At 31.6% G+C, this 20458-nt stretch overlaps 4 protein-coding genes and 1 non-coding gene across 5 annotated transcripts; 2 read left to right on the top strand and 3 right to left on the bottom strand.

Moving 5' to 3' along the window:
• The first annotated feature begins 5239 nt into the window (after positions 1-5239).
• On the top strand, positions 5240-6865 carry LOC128390514 (26S proteasome regulatory subunit 10B-like). The gene is made up of 3 exons (XM_053350248.1): positions 5240-5468; positions 5569-5688; positions 5820-6865. The coding sequence occupies exons 1-3, from the start codon at positions 5345-5347 to the stop codon at positions 6782-6784; spliced, it is 1209 nt and encodes a 402-aa protein (XP_053206223.1). The 5' UTR covers positions 5240-5344; the 3' UTR covers positions 6785-6865.
• Positions 6866-9235: 2370 nt separating this feature from the next.
• Positions 9236-11014, bottom strand: LOC128390519 (choline/ethanolamine kinase-like). The gene is made up of 4 exons (XM_053350252.1): positions 10577-11014; positions 10249-10504; positions 9513-10190; positions 9236-9437 (listed from the first exon to the last, which is right to left on the bottom strand). Exons 1-4 carry the CDS (start codon positions 10744-10746, stop codon positions 9336-9338), a joined length of 1206 nt encoding a protein of 401 aa, XP_053206227.1. The 5' UTR covers positions 10747-11014; the 3' UTR covers positions 9236-9335.
• A 538-nt stretch (positions 11015-11552) lies between these two features.
• LOC128390511 (ras guanine nucleotide exchange factor P-like) lies at positions 11553-16770 on the bottom strand. The gene is given in 4 exon segments (XM_053350245.1): positions 11553-14608; positions 14749-14893; positions 14983-15321; positions 15323-16770. Coding segments are annotated over 4 exon segments (1773 nt in total). The 5' UTR covers positions 16276-16770; the 3' UTR covers positions 11553-14272.
• A 1352-nt stretch (positions 16771-18122) lies between these two features.
• Trnae-uuc (transfer RNA glutamic acid (anticodon UUC)) lies at positions 18123-18194 on the top strand. Its single transcript has one exon. It is a non-coding gene; the product is annotated as a tRNA-Glu (tRNA).
• An 849-nt stretch (positions 18195-19043) lies between these two features.
• On the bottom strand, positions 19044-20388 carry LOC128390532 (dynein light chain roadblock-type 1-like). Its single transcript, XM_053350268.1, has 3 exons — positions 20217-20388; positions 19841-20096; positions 19044-19537 (listed from the first exon to the last, which is right to left on the bottom strand). Exons 1-3 carry the CDS (start codon positions 20220-20222, stop codon positions 19482-19484), a joined length of 318 nt encoding a protein of 105 aa, XP_053206243.1. The 5' UTR covers positions 20223-20388; the 3' UTR covers positions 19044-19481.
• Between the last annotated feature and the right edge of the window lie 70 nt (positions 20389-20458).

Below are 20458 nucleotides of genomic sequence, written 5' to 3'. Positions count from 1 at the left end.
TAATCTATTAATATATTTTTCCAGTAGATTGATAATTTGTGAATAAGAGAGAAAGAGAGAGAAAATAATTGTTCTGATTATTGATAATCTAATTCTCCAAGTAAAAAAGTATATATATTTTTCTTATCAGGGTGTTAATCGATAATTTCTTAACTGTAACCATTAAATTGCTGATGGAATTTACTTTTAAACTGATCAGGTGATTAAAAAAATTCCATGTATTTGTTTGATGAAAGAAGCAGAAAAAAACTTCAATTGAAAACTTCATTTCTGATGACAGTAAGTGAACATTATTAGTTTCATCTATTACATGTATGAATTCATGAGTATCTATTAATATCCTGAAAGTATCTCAGGAATTGATATTGAAACTTCATCTCACCCAAATTTAAAAGACTAACACAGAAATATGATTATGATACTGATCGTGTTTATTAGGTAATAATTAACACGATCGTTGATAATTAAATTAATCTAAAGAAAGAGAGAGAGAGAGAGAGATAAAAAATTGTATATCTAACGAGATAAATGTCAGGATTCGTATTCATATCATCGTATTAATTATTAGAATTCAATTTCCTTTAGGAATATCAACTGAAAAATGTCATAGGTAATGAGAATAATTAGATCACTCAAACTCGAAAGTATATTATTAATATAAATTGTTCTTTAATTGTTGTTTTGATCATAATGTTCAGGAATCAGTGGAATTTTCTCTCTCTCCCTGAATTCTTGATATTAATCAAAATCTAATAACCGGATAACCTGAAAATGTTCAGTACTTGATACATTCCATGGTTACATGTTATATGAATATCAGGGGAAATTCAGTGAAAAATTCATTTTGATTGCAATAAAATGAAGTTGAAGCTCAATTTATTAATACTAAACAAATTTTATTAATTAACCATTGAGAAGATTGTAATTTATTCAACTTTAATTAATCCACTTTAATGAATAAATAAATATCATCTATCCTTCAATTAACTCATAAGTTTATCATGTTTATCAAGTTACAGAGATAATTTCACTTCTCACATAATCAGAATCAATATAATGGTTTAAGATTGAACAAAATAATTAATTTTAATTACTCTGAATATATAATAGTGTTCATGGTAATTGATTAATAATTATCCATGAAAACCAGTAATATAATATAAGTTTCAATGGAAAGTGAAACAAATGATAATACAGAAAAAAAAGTTTCTCGAAGTGAAAAACTTTTCAAAACTTTTTTCGAATCACTCAAAGTGCAACAGTTAAACCAACAATTAAATTAAGTATTTTGATTCAGTTTTTTTTTTACTCCATCAATACAATTCAACAACAATACAAAAGCAATAACCATTGATTACCAGTGTAATTAATATAATTCAGAATCGATAGCAATTGTAATATATATTAGGAAGAGGAAGAAAAAAAAAATCCCAAAGCAAACAACGATTATAATAATTATACGAATCATCAATGATAAACAACAATTAACTTAAGTAATCAAATGCAATAATCTTGATGGATGATAATCAACAAGTAGAGTACATGTATCTTAATTATATTATCATCTTAATTCAATAGATGACATTTTCATTTACCTTACTCACTCCCTGCTGACAATTCAACTTAAATCAATAACACACACACACACATGAACCCCATGTATCGATCGTAACCTGAGTTTTTTGAACATTTTTTTTCAAGAACTCACTCTATCATCATAGTCTTCATCATCTTCATCATCATAATCATCATCATCTCTTTCATATGTACTCACTTGGATCTAAATTTTTGTCAATGTTTTTTAAACATTATTTGAGTTTCAATGTGTGCGCATGGTGAATACTGAAACTCACACACAACAATCATTATCATGATGATTATTATTATTGTGGTTAACTGAATCGTGTATTCGTGATCACCAGAATCAAAAAGATTGACACAACTTTTATATATATATATATCAAAATATATTAATTGTTATAGCAACGAAATAACAATTTTTTGTTTCCTCATCATTTTCTGCATGGTTACCATCAGTTAACTTGAATCCAGAGGTTCAACTTTAATTTCAACCTTAAGGAGATTATCATTTGTCAACCAATTTCTTAAAGTTTCATCATTTAATTCAACCGATTTACTATTAATATCCTAATAATAATTAACTCCTGTCTCATGATTAACTTTGGATGTGTATGTGTGCGTTTAAAATTCAGCTACTAATTGATCGTATCCATTGTTTTTGTATCTTCTATTAGCGATTAATCAATAATCAGTTACAATGTTGAAAAATCAGCAACAAGAACCATTAATATCCGATAAAAAAGTTACTCCCAACTATTATTACCGAAAAAGTTGTTGATTGTTTATTAGTATTGTTTGTTTTTCTTATATATATATCACATTTACGATTGATTTTTTTTCTGGTTATATTGATTTGAGATCACAATAAGTAATCATACTGGATCATTCATCAACATTATTGAATCGTCATCAATTGACGCCAGGTATGGCCACACAAACGACACTCCATCAATTCATCAAGTGGTCAATCATCATACTTTCACTGGTCAATACAATAGTATTATCTGTGGACATAATTCAATCGATAACAAGTACAACAACAACTCCACTGAATTGGCATCAGTTAATGTTCATTGGATTTACTTATATTGTTTTCATGATTCCAGTTATCGGAGCCTGGAAACAGAATTACATGTTCCTAATATTGGGTGGAGTTGCCCTGGTTCTTTCAATAATCTACTCATACATGGGCCTTAAATCAACAAACGAGCTTAATTTGCCGATGGCGATGTTAACAGTGTTTACCTTTGGATACGCACTTCTAATAAGGAAACGCGATGCCTCGAGTTTACATACAAATGATTCATTCAACTGAACAACAAAAGGTTAAAATCAATACTCATGAAAGAAAATTTTCTCTCTCTTTCAATCTCTTTCACTCTCTCTCTCTTTCTCCATGATTATAATCGATAATCAACTGGATGATAATGACGATGATACACCTTGGACCATATAAAAAACAAAGAAATGAGTAGATATGTGATATTTACATCTACAAATGACCAATGGCTAATATATTCCAATCAAAGGGAAGGATAAAAATGAAAAACTTTGTTTCCATTGACACATTTTTCTATTATCTTGTACATTAATTATGATATTTTCCCCCTTAATTATCAACACTATTCACGATCAGAACTGTTTCCTCGATCTGTAAACATGATAGTTACAGAATATTGTTCATCATGGTAAAGAAAAAACATATTCAACACCCATTGAACATGGAGAAACATTGAACAAACAAAAAAGTGTAAAAAATAAAACCGATAATCTTACCGAACTACTGGATGGAACTAATTCCAATTTCAAGCTGAGATGATGAAACACCGGAGATAAATCAGAGAATTCAGAATCAGATGAATCTGTTAGTTCACCTGATTCAACCTGTTGTCTGAATATTTTATTCATCTTCTTATTACATCAAATGAAAACAACTTTTTATTTCTCAGTCTATTTCCATTCTTATTCAGCTGATTTCATTTCAAATCTAATGTGAATACATTAATATTTAATATTATATTATCAAGAATAATAAATATCGAACTGACCAGTTTCGGATTGAATTGAATTACTAAAAAATTCAAGAGATTCTGATTGATATGAACTTTTTTTTTCACAATAAGAATTCATTCCGATAAATCTCATGTTAAATGACATTTTTATCGTTTTATGTTTTCATGATACCTTTCAGTTGTCCATTCAACTTGTTCAGCTTCAGATAATTGATTCCTTCATGTTACATGATATCCTCATTATAATAGATTCTTAGTCATGATAATAACTAATCAACAATAACTTGAAACTTTCGGATAACTTTTTTTATGAAAAAAAAAGCCATAACCGATTGTGAGATTGATTCAATTTTTATCATTTGTTTTACTTTTGATTATCTGAAAAATAATTAAATTGATGATTTTCTTATTGATTTTGTAATCATTTCTTTAAACCCGAAACAATTTTTCATGATAATTGCTGATGATCTGATTGAATAAGCATGGAAATTGAATGATCATCTCTCTGGAATTGTTATCAATATAATAACAATAACTCTCAGGATAATATTTTTTTTATCGATTTCAAGGTGAATAATAATCTTCTGAGTTCTAAGATCACGTTGAAAACGATGGAAATGAATTCGTGAAAATCTTATCTTTCACTTCCTTGGTGTTAATCTCTGTGAAATTAACAATAAGAAGATTAAATTGTTCAACAAATAATCTCCAATCAACTGAAATCAGAGAATCTTCTAACTGTCACAATCAATTTATTCAATTTGATTGTAATGATATTTTCTCTAGTAAAATGATAACTTATCGAGCATTTAATCAGATCAAATTGACAATTGACCCATTTATAAAGTTCATTACATTTCCTATCAGATCATCAATTCAGCAAATGTAAACTTTTTATATTTCAGGTAATCAAAATCCGACAGGTAGCTAATTCAGTTGTTATACCAGAATTTGAGAAATAACAAATCAATAGGATTTAAAGAGCATTATTTTTAAGATCATCAAGTTTCAAGTTGAGTTAATCTCTATTTCTAATTCATAGATTTTTCACTAAATTAACCAAAGGTGAATTTGAAAGTTTCAAACATTCGTTTTGATATGATAAAGTTTATCTGAAAAGTGTCCAGTGGACACTGTCCAGCGATCGCTAAGTAAACACAAACATTTGTCTGGTTATTTTTTACAGACTCAAAAACTTTTCCTTTTTCTTTTTCTTTTTATTATTATTATATTTTTTGCTCGATCCTGGACAAACCGAGAAACAAAAACGACTTTTCCTCATCACATTTTATCTCTTCTTCTTCTTGTGTTGACCTTTTGTTTGACCAGAGGTCAGCTGTAGATACACAGATATAAACACATATTACAAACTGTCCACTTGTTCATACAAAACAGTTAATCTTTTCTACTTGACCATAGAAAAGAAATAGAAAATTCAAAACAAAACTGTAACAATTTCAACCCGAAATTTAACTTTCAATGTTTAATTATAACGATCAATCATTGTGAACAAAAATATTTCGATAATTAAATTTGGATCGTTAATTTTTTTGTTAATTTTTTCTTTTGGTATAATATTCAAATCGCGCGCCTTTTCTGGTTTCTATGGGTCTCCAACCGGTTCAACTCAATGAAATGCAATTTTTGTTTAACAATCAAGATTTGATCAGCATTTATTTTGGTTTTTTTCTAATTGTGAATTTATTAATTGCTGTAAATCTTATTGATTGTTAATTAGATTTTCTACTGTCATGGCTGCTGCTGTTGCGTCATCAACGAATCCTGTGTCGGTTCCTGACCAAAGAGAGAGGATTATTGCTGAGTATAGGAAGAAAGTGCAAGAACACCAAGATTATGAAGCGAGGCTTAAACAAGGTAAGAGTTTTAACTATTTCTTTTTACATTTTTTTACCATTGTCATTGTAATTATGTTAACTAATGACTGTTTTTTTCTATTCTCTTTTGTCCTTAACAGTTAGGGAAGAGTTAAAAGAGAGCAACAAGCAATTCCAAAAAAGTGAAGCTGATTTGAAAGCCCTTCAAAGTGTTGGACAAATTGTCGGTGAAGTCTTGAAGCAGCTGACTGATGATAATTGTTAGTATCTGAAATGATTGTCTTATATAAATTTTCTGATTAACCAATTTAATGATCTTAATGGTTAAAAATGGTTGTTATAAGATGATTTTGTCTGATTGGATTTTTTTCTTTTTTTTCTTTTGCTTTAGTCATTGTCAAAGCTACTAATGGACCTCGGTATGTTGTTGGTTGTCGTCGACAGCTTGATAAAAGTAAACTTAAATCTGGTACTAGAGTTGCTCTTGATATGACTACTTTGACAATCATGAGATATCTTCCTCGGGAAGTTGATCCTTTGGTTTACAATATGTCACATGAAAGTCCAGGTGATGTTAATTACTCAAGTATTGGTGGTTTGGGTGAACAGATTAGAGAATTGAGAGAAGTCATTGAATTGCCTCTTTTAAATCCTGAACTTTTTGAAAGAGTTGGTATAACACCACCTAAAGGTTGCCTTCTTTATGGACCTCCTGGTACTGGTAAAACTCTTTTGGCTCGAGCTGTAGCTTCACAAATTGAGGCCAATTTCCTCAAAGTTGTATCTTCTGCAATTGTTGATAAATATATTGGAGAAAGTGCTAGGTTGATTCGAGAAATGTTCAACTATTCTCGGGATCATCAACCTTGCGTTATTTTCATGGATGAAATTGATGCCATTGGTGGTAGAAGATTCAGTGAAGGTACTTCAGCTGATCGAGAAATTCAAAGAACATTGATGGAATTATTGAATCAAATGGATGGTTTCGATGCCTTAGGCCAAGTTAAAATCATTATGGCCACAAATCGACCTGATACCTTGGATCCAGCTTTACTTCGTCCCGGAAGATTGGATCGTAAAATTGAAATACCTCTTCCAAATGAACAAGGTCGATTAGAGATTATGAAAATTCATGCTCGTCCAATAGCCAAACATGGTGATATTGATTGGGAAGCTATAGTTAAATTGTCCGATGGATTCAATGGTGCTGATCTGAGAAATATTTGTACTGAAGCAGGTCTTTTCGCTATTCGAGCTGAAAGAGAATACGTAATTGAAGAAGACTTTATGAAAGCCGTTCGTAAAATATCCGATAATAAGAAACTCGAAACAAAATTGGACTATAAGCCGGTCTAAAGATATTAACACTTTTTTTATGTACCAACCAAGGATATAATACTAAAACAATATGAAAATAAAAATTTTTGGTAAGATTAATTATCGTCCTTTAATAATTAGGACAATTTTCAACTAACAAATCGACTCGAAGCAAATAATTTTCTAAAATCCAATCGTTGAAAGTTGAAATTGTTACAGTTTTGTTTTGAATTTTCTCTTTCTTTCCATGGTCAAGTAGAAAAGATTAACTGTTTTGTATGAACAAGTGGACAGTTTGTAATATGTGTTTATATCTGTGTATCTACAGCTGACCTCTGGTCAAACAAAAGGTCAACACAAGAAGAAGAAGAAGAAGAAGAAGAAGAGATAAAATGTGATGAGGAAAAGTCGTTTTTGTTTCTCGGTTTGTCCAGGATCGAGCAAAAAATATAATAATAATAAAAGGAAAAAGAAAAGGAAAAGTTTTTGAGTCTGTAAAAAATAACCAGACAAATGTTTGTGTTTACTTAGCGATCGCTGGACAGTGTCCACTGGACACTTTTCAGATAAACTTTGTCATATCTACATTATTATGATTAACAATATTGATTATCAACATAATCATGTCAATTATTTACTGTTTCAAAATGTTTGTTTATTTGTTTTATCTGATGAAACGATTTACCTGTAAACAAAATGTGAGCCATTATACTGGTGGAAGGAGGAAAATAAACAAAAGGGACAATAAAAGGTAAATTGAAAAAGGGAAACCCCGTTATATTAATGAGGTAAACAAAAGGTTGACAGGTAAGGTTAAGAAAAGGTCGCCAGGCTCAGTTAAGATAACAAGTTAAGTAGATGATGATGAAGATGAGAAGATGAGAGTGATGATGATGGAGAAAAGGATGAAAAGCAAAGTAACAAGAGGTCACTGGTCATTGCCGCAGGGCTCAAGGTGTGTTATTGAGATAATGATGAGAGAGTATCATAGATAATATTACAGGTAAAAAGATACTGTGAGGTCCAAAAAGGTTACCCTCAAATTTTGACCATCAGCCCGCTAGTTTTGTTGATATTAACACTAAATTGTTAACATTTTTCATTTACCTGTACTTCAAATTATTCAATCAATTGCTAATTCTTGGTGATTTTCAAGATTCTGGTTTCATTTTCCAATTTTTGTGAGAAAATTTTTATGATAATTTAAATTCCTCAACAAATAATAATAATAATAGTCACATAATAACACAATCAGTTAATTGAAGAGGCAAAAACAAAATCAACTAATACATAATCAATTTACCTGTAAATTGATAATTCAATTAATGCAACCGATAATGATGATGATGATGATGATGTTGTTAATGGTGATAATTGTAAACATTACCATCTAAATTTTGTCCAAATCAAATTACAATTATTATTATTAATCAATGTCAAATGATCAACAGAAATTGATTGTATTTGTTAATTGTTATTACAGAAAGAAGCAAGAAAATAAATGATTACAAAAGTGGAAGAAAAAAAAAACTTTTTTCAAAAAGTTACGAACTTTTTTTTTCACCTTGATTATTGTTAAATTGTAATAATAATAAAAGATAAATACTTTACAACAGATTAGTTAATGAATAACTCAATTGTTACCAATGTTATTCAAGCCTTTTCATCATGATAATTGTTATTATCAATTGTCTACCTCATACTGTGAGACAAACCTGATTAACATGATTGCAACAATTTAATAACAATGAACACACAACTAAACGTTACGTTAAAAATATAATCTATCAAAGGTTAACAACAATCTAAATACATTTTGATGGATATTTATGTTTCTTAGATTCACTTTACTTTCATGGTTTCGCTATTTTTTTTTTGCCGACTTTAATTCTTGTATTATGATGATGATTATTGATTGTTGTTGTTTATTTGCCTGTTTAGTTGATTGTTGATGAAAATACTGATGATGATGATGATGATGATGATATTTCTCTTCTTTCTCTTCTTACCTTTATTCTTGATCGGCCTTAACACTGGACATAACCTGTAATTATTTTTTACTTGACCGTTTACACTTTTTACCTGTGTGACTTTTGCAACTTAAAATGATAATAACATTTACTTATTTAGTTACTTTGCAACAAATCATATTCAATATGTTTGCCCCTTGTTTTATAAATTGTTGATTGTCTTGATTGCTTATTATTACAGTTAAATTGTTTACCTGTCATTTGCTTTAACAGTGTTAACCTTTCCGATTTAATATATTTACTATTATAAACCCTGGAGAGATTTGATCACTTGCTAATAATTTAGACTGTCAAAATGATTAACATTTAATTGTATCTACAGAAGCTGATTGATTATGTTTATATTTTGCATTTTGTTTCCAAATCAAATTTGAACCTTAATTTTTTGCTATTAATAATAAATTGTATTGATACAGTTACGATCGTGTAAGTGTATCAATTGATTGTTCAGATTGGTTGGTTAACAGTAGAAGATGATAAATTTGATTGTTTATTATGATAATATTGGAATAATATCTTTTACAATCAGGTGACAGTTGGATAATCAGTTAATTAGTAGATTAGTGATCTCCGTTGGTTAAACTTTGTTTATATTTTTCGCATCGTTCCTTTGCTAATTTTACTTGTATCTTGATTTCCTTTGCATTGTCCATCATAATTGCCTGAAAAAGTGATTAGATGATTTTGAGAATTAATTGTTGATACAATAAACTTTAACTTTTCTCCAATTAACTTACGAAAACAGAAGCCATCATTGGATTGATCTTCGCACACGAAACCGAAGTCCAAATAAAATGAATTAGAACTTCACCATAATCGAGTTCTCTCTTTAGATGTTCAATTGTGTCAACTTGAGGATCGATTTCTCCTTTACGAACTTTAATCAAATGTTCTAAATAGACCTTGAGGGTGTGGAGTTTTTCTTCCGGTGTGGTGATCGTTTGAAAAGACCAAGTTTCAACTCGTCCTGGAATAAAACTTTTCAAGTAGAGAAACAAAGCTAAATCATAGGCTCGAAATCCATAACTACTGTTATCATAATCGATAATGAAGGCTCGATCGTCAAACGACTGACCGTTGGTTCTATCAAGTACATTTCCAAAGTGTAGGTCATTATGACAATAGACACACGGAGATTTGATGAAAGGCTCCATATCCCGAAGCCATTGAGCGTAACCAGCATGATCAAAATCAATCATGTCCTGAATCATGGGTCTCAAATGAGGTTCATATAAGTCAACATTCAAAAATTGATTAGTTTCCTTGCCCGATTTGTAAAGTCTTTCGGCCAATTTCACCAGAGACCAGGGGTCTTTAGAGATCGGCATTTCGAGTTGATGAATTTGAACCAACTTTCGTGTGAGACAATCAAGTAATTGCTGATTAGCCCATGATTCCTGGGGAAATTTATTACTCTATGAGGATAAAGATAATTAGCCATTGATCACTAACGGAATATTATTAGAAACTTACCTCGATGAAATGTTCAATTCGTCCTTCATCAAATACTCCATAGATTTTGGCTGCTAATCCTTTTTGGTGTAAAATCTCACCAATTAATGGAAGAGCATCTTTCGAGACGACAATCATGTCACCTTGATCACCGACGAATTCACTTCCATGTAATCGAACCAGAACTTTACTTGGAACATCAGATTTTAAGGTTGATTCTTTTGATTGTGATAACTTTAGATTGATACAAACGTAAATACGATTACTGAGTCCATCTCTGTTATACAAATTGATTGGAAACAATTGAAACTGATTAGTTAATTGTTATGATGATGATGTAAACACTTACTCCACTGGTTCGATGATTGTTTCTTCCGCTTTTAAATCACTCCAAGGGCCACCAAGATATTCACCACAAATTTGTCTACAACGATCACGAATCTCATCGTTAATTGTAAAATCAACCAATTTTAATTGAGACACATCAGGTAATTCATTGGGCTCTTGTTGATTGTCCATGTTGATTGTTACACGTTAGATGAATCTGATCCAGTGAAAATGGAAACTTGAAAGTAGTTAGTCAACTCGATTAAATTGCTCTCAACAATTTAATTGCTAGAACCATGGGAACGTTAATTGTTTATGAAAAGAGAAAATTGAAAATAATCAAAAGAAATTGATAAAAAGTCCTTGGGCTTATAATCATTAAGATTTTCAATTGTTCAATTGTTAAACCGACTCAATTATAATCACGATTTTAATCACAATCGGTTGACAATGGTTAACCAACAAGTGCTTTTCAACTAAACTAATCAAAGGTAAATAATCTTTGCGCCAGAGATTAAATTGTTTACTAATTGTTCCCCACTTGAAGGCATTAATATCCCACTAATTAATCTGCAATTAAATTATACTGGGAAAAAAAGAGACCAAACTGAGACTATGACCGATGGGGCTTTGAGGTCGCAGTTCAACAGGTCAAATTTTCCCGTTTCTTGTTCAATTAGCGATAAACAATTTACCCAAATACAACAATCAACCTTCAATCCAGTGTATTAATTAGTATTATATTATGTGTATACATTGGATTATAATTACGGTGCAATGTTTTCGTTGAACCTCAAAACAATTAGGTTAATATGAAACAATTAAGCTGAATTATTTTCTCAACTATTTAATCGTTGATTGTGATTAAATGTGAAATATTAACAAATTGATAGATTGTAATTGTATTTTCAACGTTGATTTTTGTTTTATTATCAATTGTTGTTATCCACAATTTATTGGAACAGGAAGAAGAAGATGAAATAAAGTGAAATGAATGATTAAATTGTTTGTTGATTGTTGTTTTTCATGATTAATCCATCAAAATGAAAGCACAATTATTGCACAGTTAACATATAAGGCAAAGATATATAAGCATTAATTGTTTACATAAATATTATATAATATGTATAAAGAAGTGTTGGTTTTCCAGTTTTTACTTTAACAGACAATCAATTGAACAATCAACATCATTTACAGTTGATTAAGAGATTGTGAATCTTTTGATTGTTTTTCCATCTGATATTAATTATCGTCATGATTGTGATGATATACAAAGAAAGAAAAACATCTTATTGATTGTTATTTTCGTAACGAATTGAATATCTTTGCAAAGATATTGATTCGAAAACGGGAAAACTGTTAATCTGATAATCTGATGATGATTACACATCCTTTTCAATGTTCATTTCATTTCCTGTTTATCGGGGAAAAACTATGAACAAGGTGAGTAATTGTTGTTTCATTGTCGTCGATGATTATGATTATGATGATTCCAATGAGATGATTTGATGAGTAATAATAGTAGAATATAAAAATGCTTGTTAATAAACTTGATAGTTGATGAAATTGTAGATGATAATCAATTGTTGTCAAAAGATTCAATAGCAATCAATGTATTGCAATGTATTGTGAATAATAAGTTTGCAATTATGTTTTTCCTATTTTCTGTAACATTGAATTAATTGAGTTTTTTGACCAACAGCTAATTATAAAAAGTGCGATGTTAATATCTGTGAATCTCATAATATCCTCGTGTTGATATAATGATGATTAATCCTTTTCCAAGAAATGTAGAGTTGTTTATACGAATAGAATGTGTAAATGGTTGTTGAGAGAGTGCAGAGGATGATGATAATGAGAAAAGGGAGATGATGATGAAAAGAATAAGGAGAATAAAAAGAGAAGAAAACGAAAGTTGAGATGAATAAATCAGTAGAAACAGTTAAATATCATCTGATTGTAAATGAAAACTTGAAGGTGGAAAGAGAAAGAGAGATGATGAGGAAAGAAAGGAACAGAATTTCATTTTCGTTTATAAAGAGAGAGAGAGAGAGAGAGAGAGAGAGAGAGATGAAAACGAAAATGAATTCGAAGCAAAAAGAGAGCAAGAGAAAGTAAATATTTGGCACAGAGAGATTCCTGATCAATAGCTTCTTGTGTTTGACCTGCAGCTAAGCCTACAGCTCATCGAGGTTTCCCTTTAATTTTTTGCTTATTTTCATGCTCTCTCTCTCTCTCACTTTCTCTAGAGGTGGAAACGAAAGAGCGAAAGATGATAGAGGAAGAGGGAGGGAGGAAAGAGCAAGGGAGAAGGAGAGATGAGCAATGATGAAATGATTGGTCGCTTTGCACTGTTTATGCCTCGTAAATAATTACATGTACATAAGAAAAAGGCTTTCTGGTTAAACATGATTAGAAACGATAATTGTCTCTCCTTTTGTGTTTGTCCTTCGCCTTTGTTATAAACCAACAATATCATTATCTCGTTGAGAAGTGATGTTAACAGGAAAATCAACAGAAGCTAAAAAGTTCATGTACTTTATTGGCTTAAGAAATGAGACATTTATTGTCATCATTGTCAAATTATCTGGGACGGTAAATGTTGTTGTTGTTGTTGTGTATCAATTTGATTGATTTATCGCAGGTTTGGGTGATTGGACTTTTGTATGACACTTTTTGGTAATTTATCGTTTGCTTTTTTTAAAGATTCATACAAGTTAATGATTGTTTTAACAGGGGCTCGAATCAGAGAGATAGAGAGAGAGAAAGAAAGAGAGAGGATATTATTGTAAACAATCATAATTCAGGTATAAAAGGTTAATTTTGTGCGAACAGGAAATTGGATCAGAGTATCAGAGTTCCGCTGGTGATTGCAATTTTCATTTGCAATTAGAATGATAATCAAAATGAAACAGATGAATATCAAGATTGGAAGAAAATGAAATAGCTAAGCTTTTAAGTCATTGGCTTTTCGTTGCTTCAAAGTTTTTTGCTTTGGGTGTTTGAGTCAATGACAGAATTTGATTAAGGCACTTGAACCTTTTCTTGCTCGTTCAGAATTCAGATGTTTAGCAAAATAATCATCAATTTCTGGTATTGGCATCGACTCTAGAAATGGATATTCAATTTCATTTAGTGTTTGTAGTTATTACTTTCACAAGGATGATGATGATGATGATGATGGTGACAATGGAGACTCTTGAGAGTTGCATTAGTCACATTTCAAGTAAAGATGAGAGTGCATATTAATCACAAGTTGATTTGATGAATTGGATGCACAATCACAGAGAGAAATTAAGTTTTCATGTTGACTTTGTGATCGATTGACATTTCCCAGAGTAATCCAGTCTGTTTATAATCTTCCATTGATGTTCAATTCTCACCCTTCATTTAGAATGATATGATTAACCAATATCTTCCAAATCAACTTAGTTCAATAAGATTAAACTTACGAAAAATTAAGAGATTAACATCAATTGTAATAGTAAATTGATATTGATTGGCGAAAGAAGATAACATGTAAAATTTGATATTATCTTTGAATTTCTCTCTCTCTCTCTGATTGTTGTGTATTTGAGCCAAGATGAAGATAAAATAAGAGGATGAATCGAATCATTTTGCACCATGAAATGCACAATAGTCAGGATAGAAATTTGGACGTGTTAAGAGGATGATGATGAAGATTTGATACAGTTTAGAGTTGAAATAATAAAAGTCTTTAACATGGATAATTAAAATTTGATAACTTTTGTTTAACACTAGCAAACTCAATCTCTCTCACTAATCGTTGTGAACTTATTCTAAGTTGACGGAAAGCATCAGTTGCAACAAAATCGATACTTTTATATACTGTTGACTGAGAACCACTTAAACTGGATGTTCCAATGAGATCCTTTGAATGATTCAACGATGACTTGAATGGATCAGATGAATTAGATGAACGTGAACGAGGTGAATCTTTGCCTTTACTGTTTCCCATTAGATCAAGATCCAGGTAAGTTACATTTGGAGAGTCGATTGGTGATTTTCTAGGAATAGTATAAGCGCGACGAGACTAAAATAGAGAAAAGAAGAAGAAGAAGAAGAAGAAGATGGAAAAATAGAAATGAGAATCGAGTTGAAGGACAAATTGTGAAGATAATTATCATGTTTAGTTAAATATTGCAAGAGAAATAAAATGATTCAAGGACAAACCTGATCGTCTAAAGATGAATTTCGTTTATGGAAAATGGAAGAGTGACTGATTATATCTTCATCTGAATTTGATTCATCTCGAGTAACATGATGTTGAAATTGTCTTCCTCTTGAAGGAACTCGAGGTGGCCCATCAGCCAAGTGTCTTTATGGTAAACATTTAAAGATTAGAATAAATTAATTTATCCCTTTAATCAAACAAATGTGAATCAATAGTTTAAAAAGAGTAATTACCTTGTTGGTTTAATATAAGATTTCGAGTGAGCTGGTGGAGGTGCGAGAGTAAATGTTGGACTTGTCGGAGAAACATTTGTATCAGAATCAGAGTCTCGTCGTTTTGGCTTTAAATCTCGATTAACTGCCGGAGGTGTGAGACTTTTGGACAGAGAGCCGCTTGAAGAAAGCGAATCAAATGCAGAGTTTGGTGTAGATGGAGATCGATCACAATTATCCAAATCAAAAGCAATCGTATTATCGTCTAGATAAACAGGTAAAGTTCCCTTGTAATCGTAAGTGAAAACTGGAGGTTTACTTAAATGACCTGGAGGCGCATTAGTGTAAGAATGACTGTTCCTTTGGTAGTTCAGTTACCAGGGCAGGAATTGCAGTTCTCATGCTATTAAATACTGGTTCTGATTTTGGGAAATCATAAACATCATCAAGAGTTAATGGTTGAGAGGTTGGGGTGTTTACTATGTTGTTGTTATTGTTGTTGTTATGTTGATTATTATGTTGATTGTTATTGTTGATAATGTTGTTGATGTTGATGTTAATGTTGTTGTTTGAACTTGAATTAATGGTGGGATTAAATTGGCCTGATGGTGACGATGGTGAATCTAAATGACTATTGAATGGAGTTGAAGGTGATAAATGATCGTTGCTATTAAAATGGTTTGTTCCATAAGCAGGAGAGCAACTTTCGGATTTGCTTCGATTGTTCAACTTCTTAGGCTTGGGTGGCCTTGGCGGTGGTTCATTCCTGTAGCTTGAATGGCCAAATTCACCATTGGGCTTACTGACTCGACTACGAAGGGAAAGAGTTGAATTGTTGGAATCGGAGAGACGCTCATGCCGATTGAGTGTATGACTCAATGGACCAACAGTCAGATTGTGAGGTTTGCTTTTACGAGCATTGAGTGTGTGGGACGATGAGAGAGAGAGACCAGTGGATGGAGAGTTGATCGGAAGCGCTACTTTGGTGAAGACACTTGAACGAGGAACATCATAGTTGGTCACCTGATGATGATTGTGATTCAGGTTATGGTTATGATGGACCCCAGGGCTGGGGGTCAGTTGCTTGTACCCCAGTCCATGAGACTGATGAATTGGATGGTGAACACTGGAAGATGAACAAGATGGCAGAGGAGGAGGGGGAAGGTGATGGTTACTGTTAGGATAACCTTTGAAAGAAACTGGTTTCCCAGTATAACATTCAGATATAGGGATGTAAGGCCCAGAAGGTTCGTCGTCAAAATCAATTGGTACTTTAGTTGCTTGGGATGAAGATGCTTCTTTTGACTGGATCATTTGTATTAAGATCAATTGGATTGTGAGGACGATGGAAACAACAACAACAACAATGGCGGAAAAGGCACAACATTAAATTGAGAGAAGCGAAAAGAGAGAAAAAGAGAGAGAGAGACACTTGTTGCAGTTCTCGGAAAAGCAGGAGAATAGAATTGAATTGAAATGAATTAAAGAGACTCAAAGGAAGAGCAGAAGATGAAGAAAAGTGAAGATGAAGATGATTTGGTTGGAAGAGAAAACATTTAAACGTCAATTAATGCGAAGAGATGGTTGATTGTGATGGAGAGAAGAAAACGAAACTGTAATTGCTGCGAAAAGAAAGTGTTGCATTAATGTGAACAATTATGGAGAAGCAAAAGTGAGGGAAATTTAATAAAATGGTCGAAATTGAATTGGAATAAAAAAGAAAAGAAAAAAAATGTTCTTTTCTTTTGACCTACTACTTTTCGCTGTTTAGGACGTTATGAGAATGTGAGAAAATGAATCAACAAGATGAAGATGAGAAGATGAAGACCAGGCCTCTCTCTCTCTCTTTTCTCTCTCCTTCTCTTCTCTTTCTTTCTCTCTTTCTCTTTAATCGAAATTAACTGAAAGACTTTATCTTCTCTCTCTCTTTCTATTTCTATTCTCCCTTTTTCTCTTCTCTTCCCTGTCTCTTTTTTTCTCACATCTCAATCTTCCTTTAGTCTCTTCGTTCTTCTCTCTCTCATTCGCTGGAATCCAGTCTCACTTTTCTTTTTCTACCTGTCTGAAGATTATCATCATTCTATTCATCGTTAACTAATATTCTCTTTTTAGTATTTGTTACAACGAAATAATTTCTCCATTTTCACCGATTCTTTTTTTTCTTCTTCGTTTTCTGCAGAAAAACTTTTGTACACTTAATTTCTGTTCGAATTGCAGAATTTTCTTCATGTCAAGTTTATAGAATTTGATTATTTACGTTATCGAGAGACGAAAAGAGAGAGAGAGAGAAGAGAAAGAATGAGAATCATGTTGGACAACAGGTTCCTGGTTATTCCTTGTTATCCAGGTTTAGCTGATGGATAACATTCCTTTTATCATCTTCTAATTTTCTTCTCTTTCTTTTAAGACATCAAGGTTTTCTCAGCCTTTCGCAGTTTTCATCTTCTTCTTTCTTTTTCTTCTTCTCTCATCTTTCGATCACCTTAACCATTGTTACAGTAAAGAAGAAGGAGAAGAAGAAGAAGAAGAAACTGGCGAAAGATGGAAAAGAAGAAGAAGAAGATGATGAGAAGGGGAAGGTAAAATTCTTGCAGCAGGGATAATCTATCACCAGGGTGGTCTTCATCTTCATCTTCTCTTTCTTCGGGCTCTCTCACACTCTCAGAGTGAGCTTGTTACTTGTTCAATTCCGGGGCCAACTTAACTTTCTCTCTCTCTCTCTCTCTCTCAACTATAATTGCAACACGCAGTGAGAAACATTCCTTATAGCAACTCAATCCTTCATCATCATCGTTTCAGCCTCTTTACCCTGCAATTTATCAACATTTTTGCATAAACAAGGTAAACCACCGAAAAGCTGAAAAAAAACATAAGCCTTTATCGCTCCTTCTTCATCTTCATCATCATCATCATCTCTCTCTTTCTACTTATCCTCATTTAATCAATAATTTACTTTGCACTTATCACAATCACAACGAATGCGAATTGCAAAACTCACCAGTTATCCTGTTTTTTTAGACAAATGTGCATCTCAATTTTCAAAATGCAATAGAGCTCAAAATGGATCAATTTTTGCAATATCGATAATAAATTTCCTTTAACGAAGCACAATCACAATTAGATGATATTTAATGTAAATTATTAAACTTATTTACATCTAGTCCGATGTGGTCTAGTGGCTAGGATATCTGGCTTTCACCCAGAAGGCCCGGGTTCGATTCCCGGCATCGGAGTAATTTTTTGTTCATTCTCATGAGAAGAGAGAGAATTTCAATTGAATTAACTAATTGCAAGTCTTGGAAATTGGTGTTCAATGAACTTTTGATAATAAAAATGATGGAAAAACATTGAATGGAAATTGAATGTTATTTTTTTTTAGAATAAAAGAAAATTTAAAGTTTATCTGGGATCAGATGTTAGAGAGATGATGATATGAGGATGTGGTTGGAAAGAAGAAGATGAAGAGTGAGAATAAGTGAGAGAGTAAAGAATAACATGGGGAGAGAGAGGGCGGCAAGAGGAGGATAAAGAGAAGATCGACTTTGTTGCGGGCCTCTTTTCTTCTTCATCATCATCTTCTCATCAGAATCCGGGTTTAAATGGTTTACCAATGGAGAGTTTAGTCCAATAAAGCTTCATCATCCTTCATCCTTGAGGATATTGAAGATCGTTGGGCTATTCAGTTGACCTGGAATAGAATGAGAGAGAAATGATAATGATGAGAAAATGAGAGGCGAGATTCAACAATCTAAATCAACATCGAATTGAAATTTAGTTACTTGTTGTGGTCAATTAATTGTGTCCAGCAAATGGTCAATTTTCGAGATTCATTTAGTTTAGTTTTTTTCTATCACAAGTTTTAATTGCTAAAACTATTCCAACAATTGAACTAACGAAATGAGAATCAGAATTCAGGCCTAGATTATTGCAACGAATTTAAGTTTATCGTCTAATTGGAGACCAATTTAGTTGATTTAGTTTGAAAGGAATCGTTTTGGAAATTTTTGCAGAATCTGATAATATGAAGATGAAGTTATTAGAAATGCAATTATGATTTGGAATCATTAATTTGTGACAATCAATTTAGTTTCTTCTTTTGATTTTAATAGTACAATTTGATTGGATTGTTGTGAGTTATTATATAGTGTAATTGGTTTGGTAAAAAGTTTTGATTAATTGATTTTCAGTATTTCTTGGTGGAAATCATGATTATTGATTCTCTCAGAGTTTCTGATTGCAATGATTAAAAGAAAAAAAACAGAATTTAATTGTTAGTTTATATTGTGGATCGACTTTATATTCTGTTAGTTTTTCCTTTGCTTTTGGCTCATGTATCAAGAGTGTTGAGTAAATTGTAAGCTCTCGATTGATGCGAATTAGTAAATTTGTATTAACTTTTTTCCATAGTTGATTAGCCTTCTCGTGGTGATCAAACTGGTGGAAATTTAGCTCGATTTGAAGATCTTTAATTTTAGTCAAGTGTTTGTTTCCTTTGATCACTGGATTAGATTTAAAGATGATTATGCAGTTGATTCGAGAGTTGGATTCAGTAATGTGATCAATATGTAATCTTTGTCTGGAAAGGAAAAGAAATGAAAAACAAATAATTACAAATGACATCAAATGTGTAAGATAGATTGTTGAACCATTTGCTTTTCAAATTGTGATTGATTTTCCATTTGTCATTGAGGGAAAGTCAGAAGACAATAGTTGACAAAAATGATCGGTGATCATTTCATCAATGACAATTACAAATTGGTCACGATCAAAGTATAGAACTGATTAATAGAATTTAGATGAAAGTAATTTATTAAATTACCTTGAGAATAAAGAATGAAATTGAAGATAAAAAAGAAAAATCAATTGACAATCTACTCACCAGGAACAACAATAAATTCAATTCTTTTAGTTCGTATCTTTAGAAAGGTAAGTTCATCATTCATATACTCTTTGTCTTTAAGAGCCATTCGAGCCTTTTCAACGATGTCACAAATTATGTTGGCATAACTTTCTGATGATTCCTTGTTCTCGGATAGAGTTGATTTAATTATGTTCCCTTCATCATCGGTAACAATAACTCCCATCACCGATTTGTGAGTACTTTCAATACGTTTAAGGGTTTCTTCAATTTCTGCCTTCAAACCATACAAATCAAAACAGAAAACAGAAAATAGAAAATAGAAAAACAAAAATTAGTAATCACACAAATGACAATTTTCATTTCATTCTATTCATTTCTCAACATTACAACTTACATTCATTGTTTCCTCAATAACCGGAGAGATGGACTATAAAAATACAAGTAAAATTATTGTGAATCTAAAGTTGAATCAATTAGATGATTAAAAAGACAATTAAATGTTGATAGAAATTGAGAGATGAAATGAAAACAAAAATTAAATTTCTGTTTCCATTGACAACTAACATTGTAAACAGAGACAAAAACGTTAACCGAATTGATCAGAAATTTGTGCTGCCATCTCTTGACCCTGAAACT

This window comes from Panonychus citri, unplaced genomic scaffold (assembly GCF_014898815.1).
Source record: "Panonychus citri isolate SS breed McGregor unplaced genomic scaffold, ASM1489881v1 Contig00122, whole genome shotgun sequence".
Taxonomy (NCBI): domain Eukaryota; kingdom Metazoa; phylum Arthropoda; class Arachnida; order Trombidiformes; family Tetranychidae; genus Panonychus; species Panonychus citri.
Note: the sequence above shows the minus strand (reverse complement) of the source record. Positions and strands in the feature narration are given on the sequence as shown.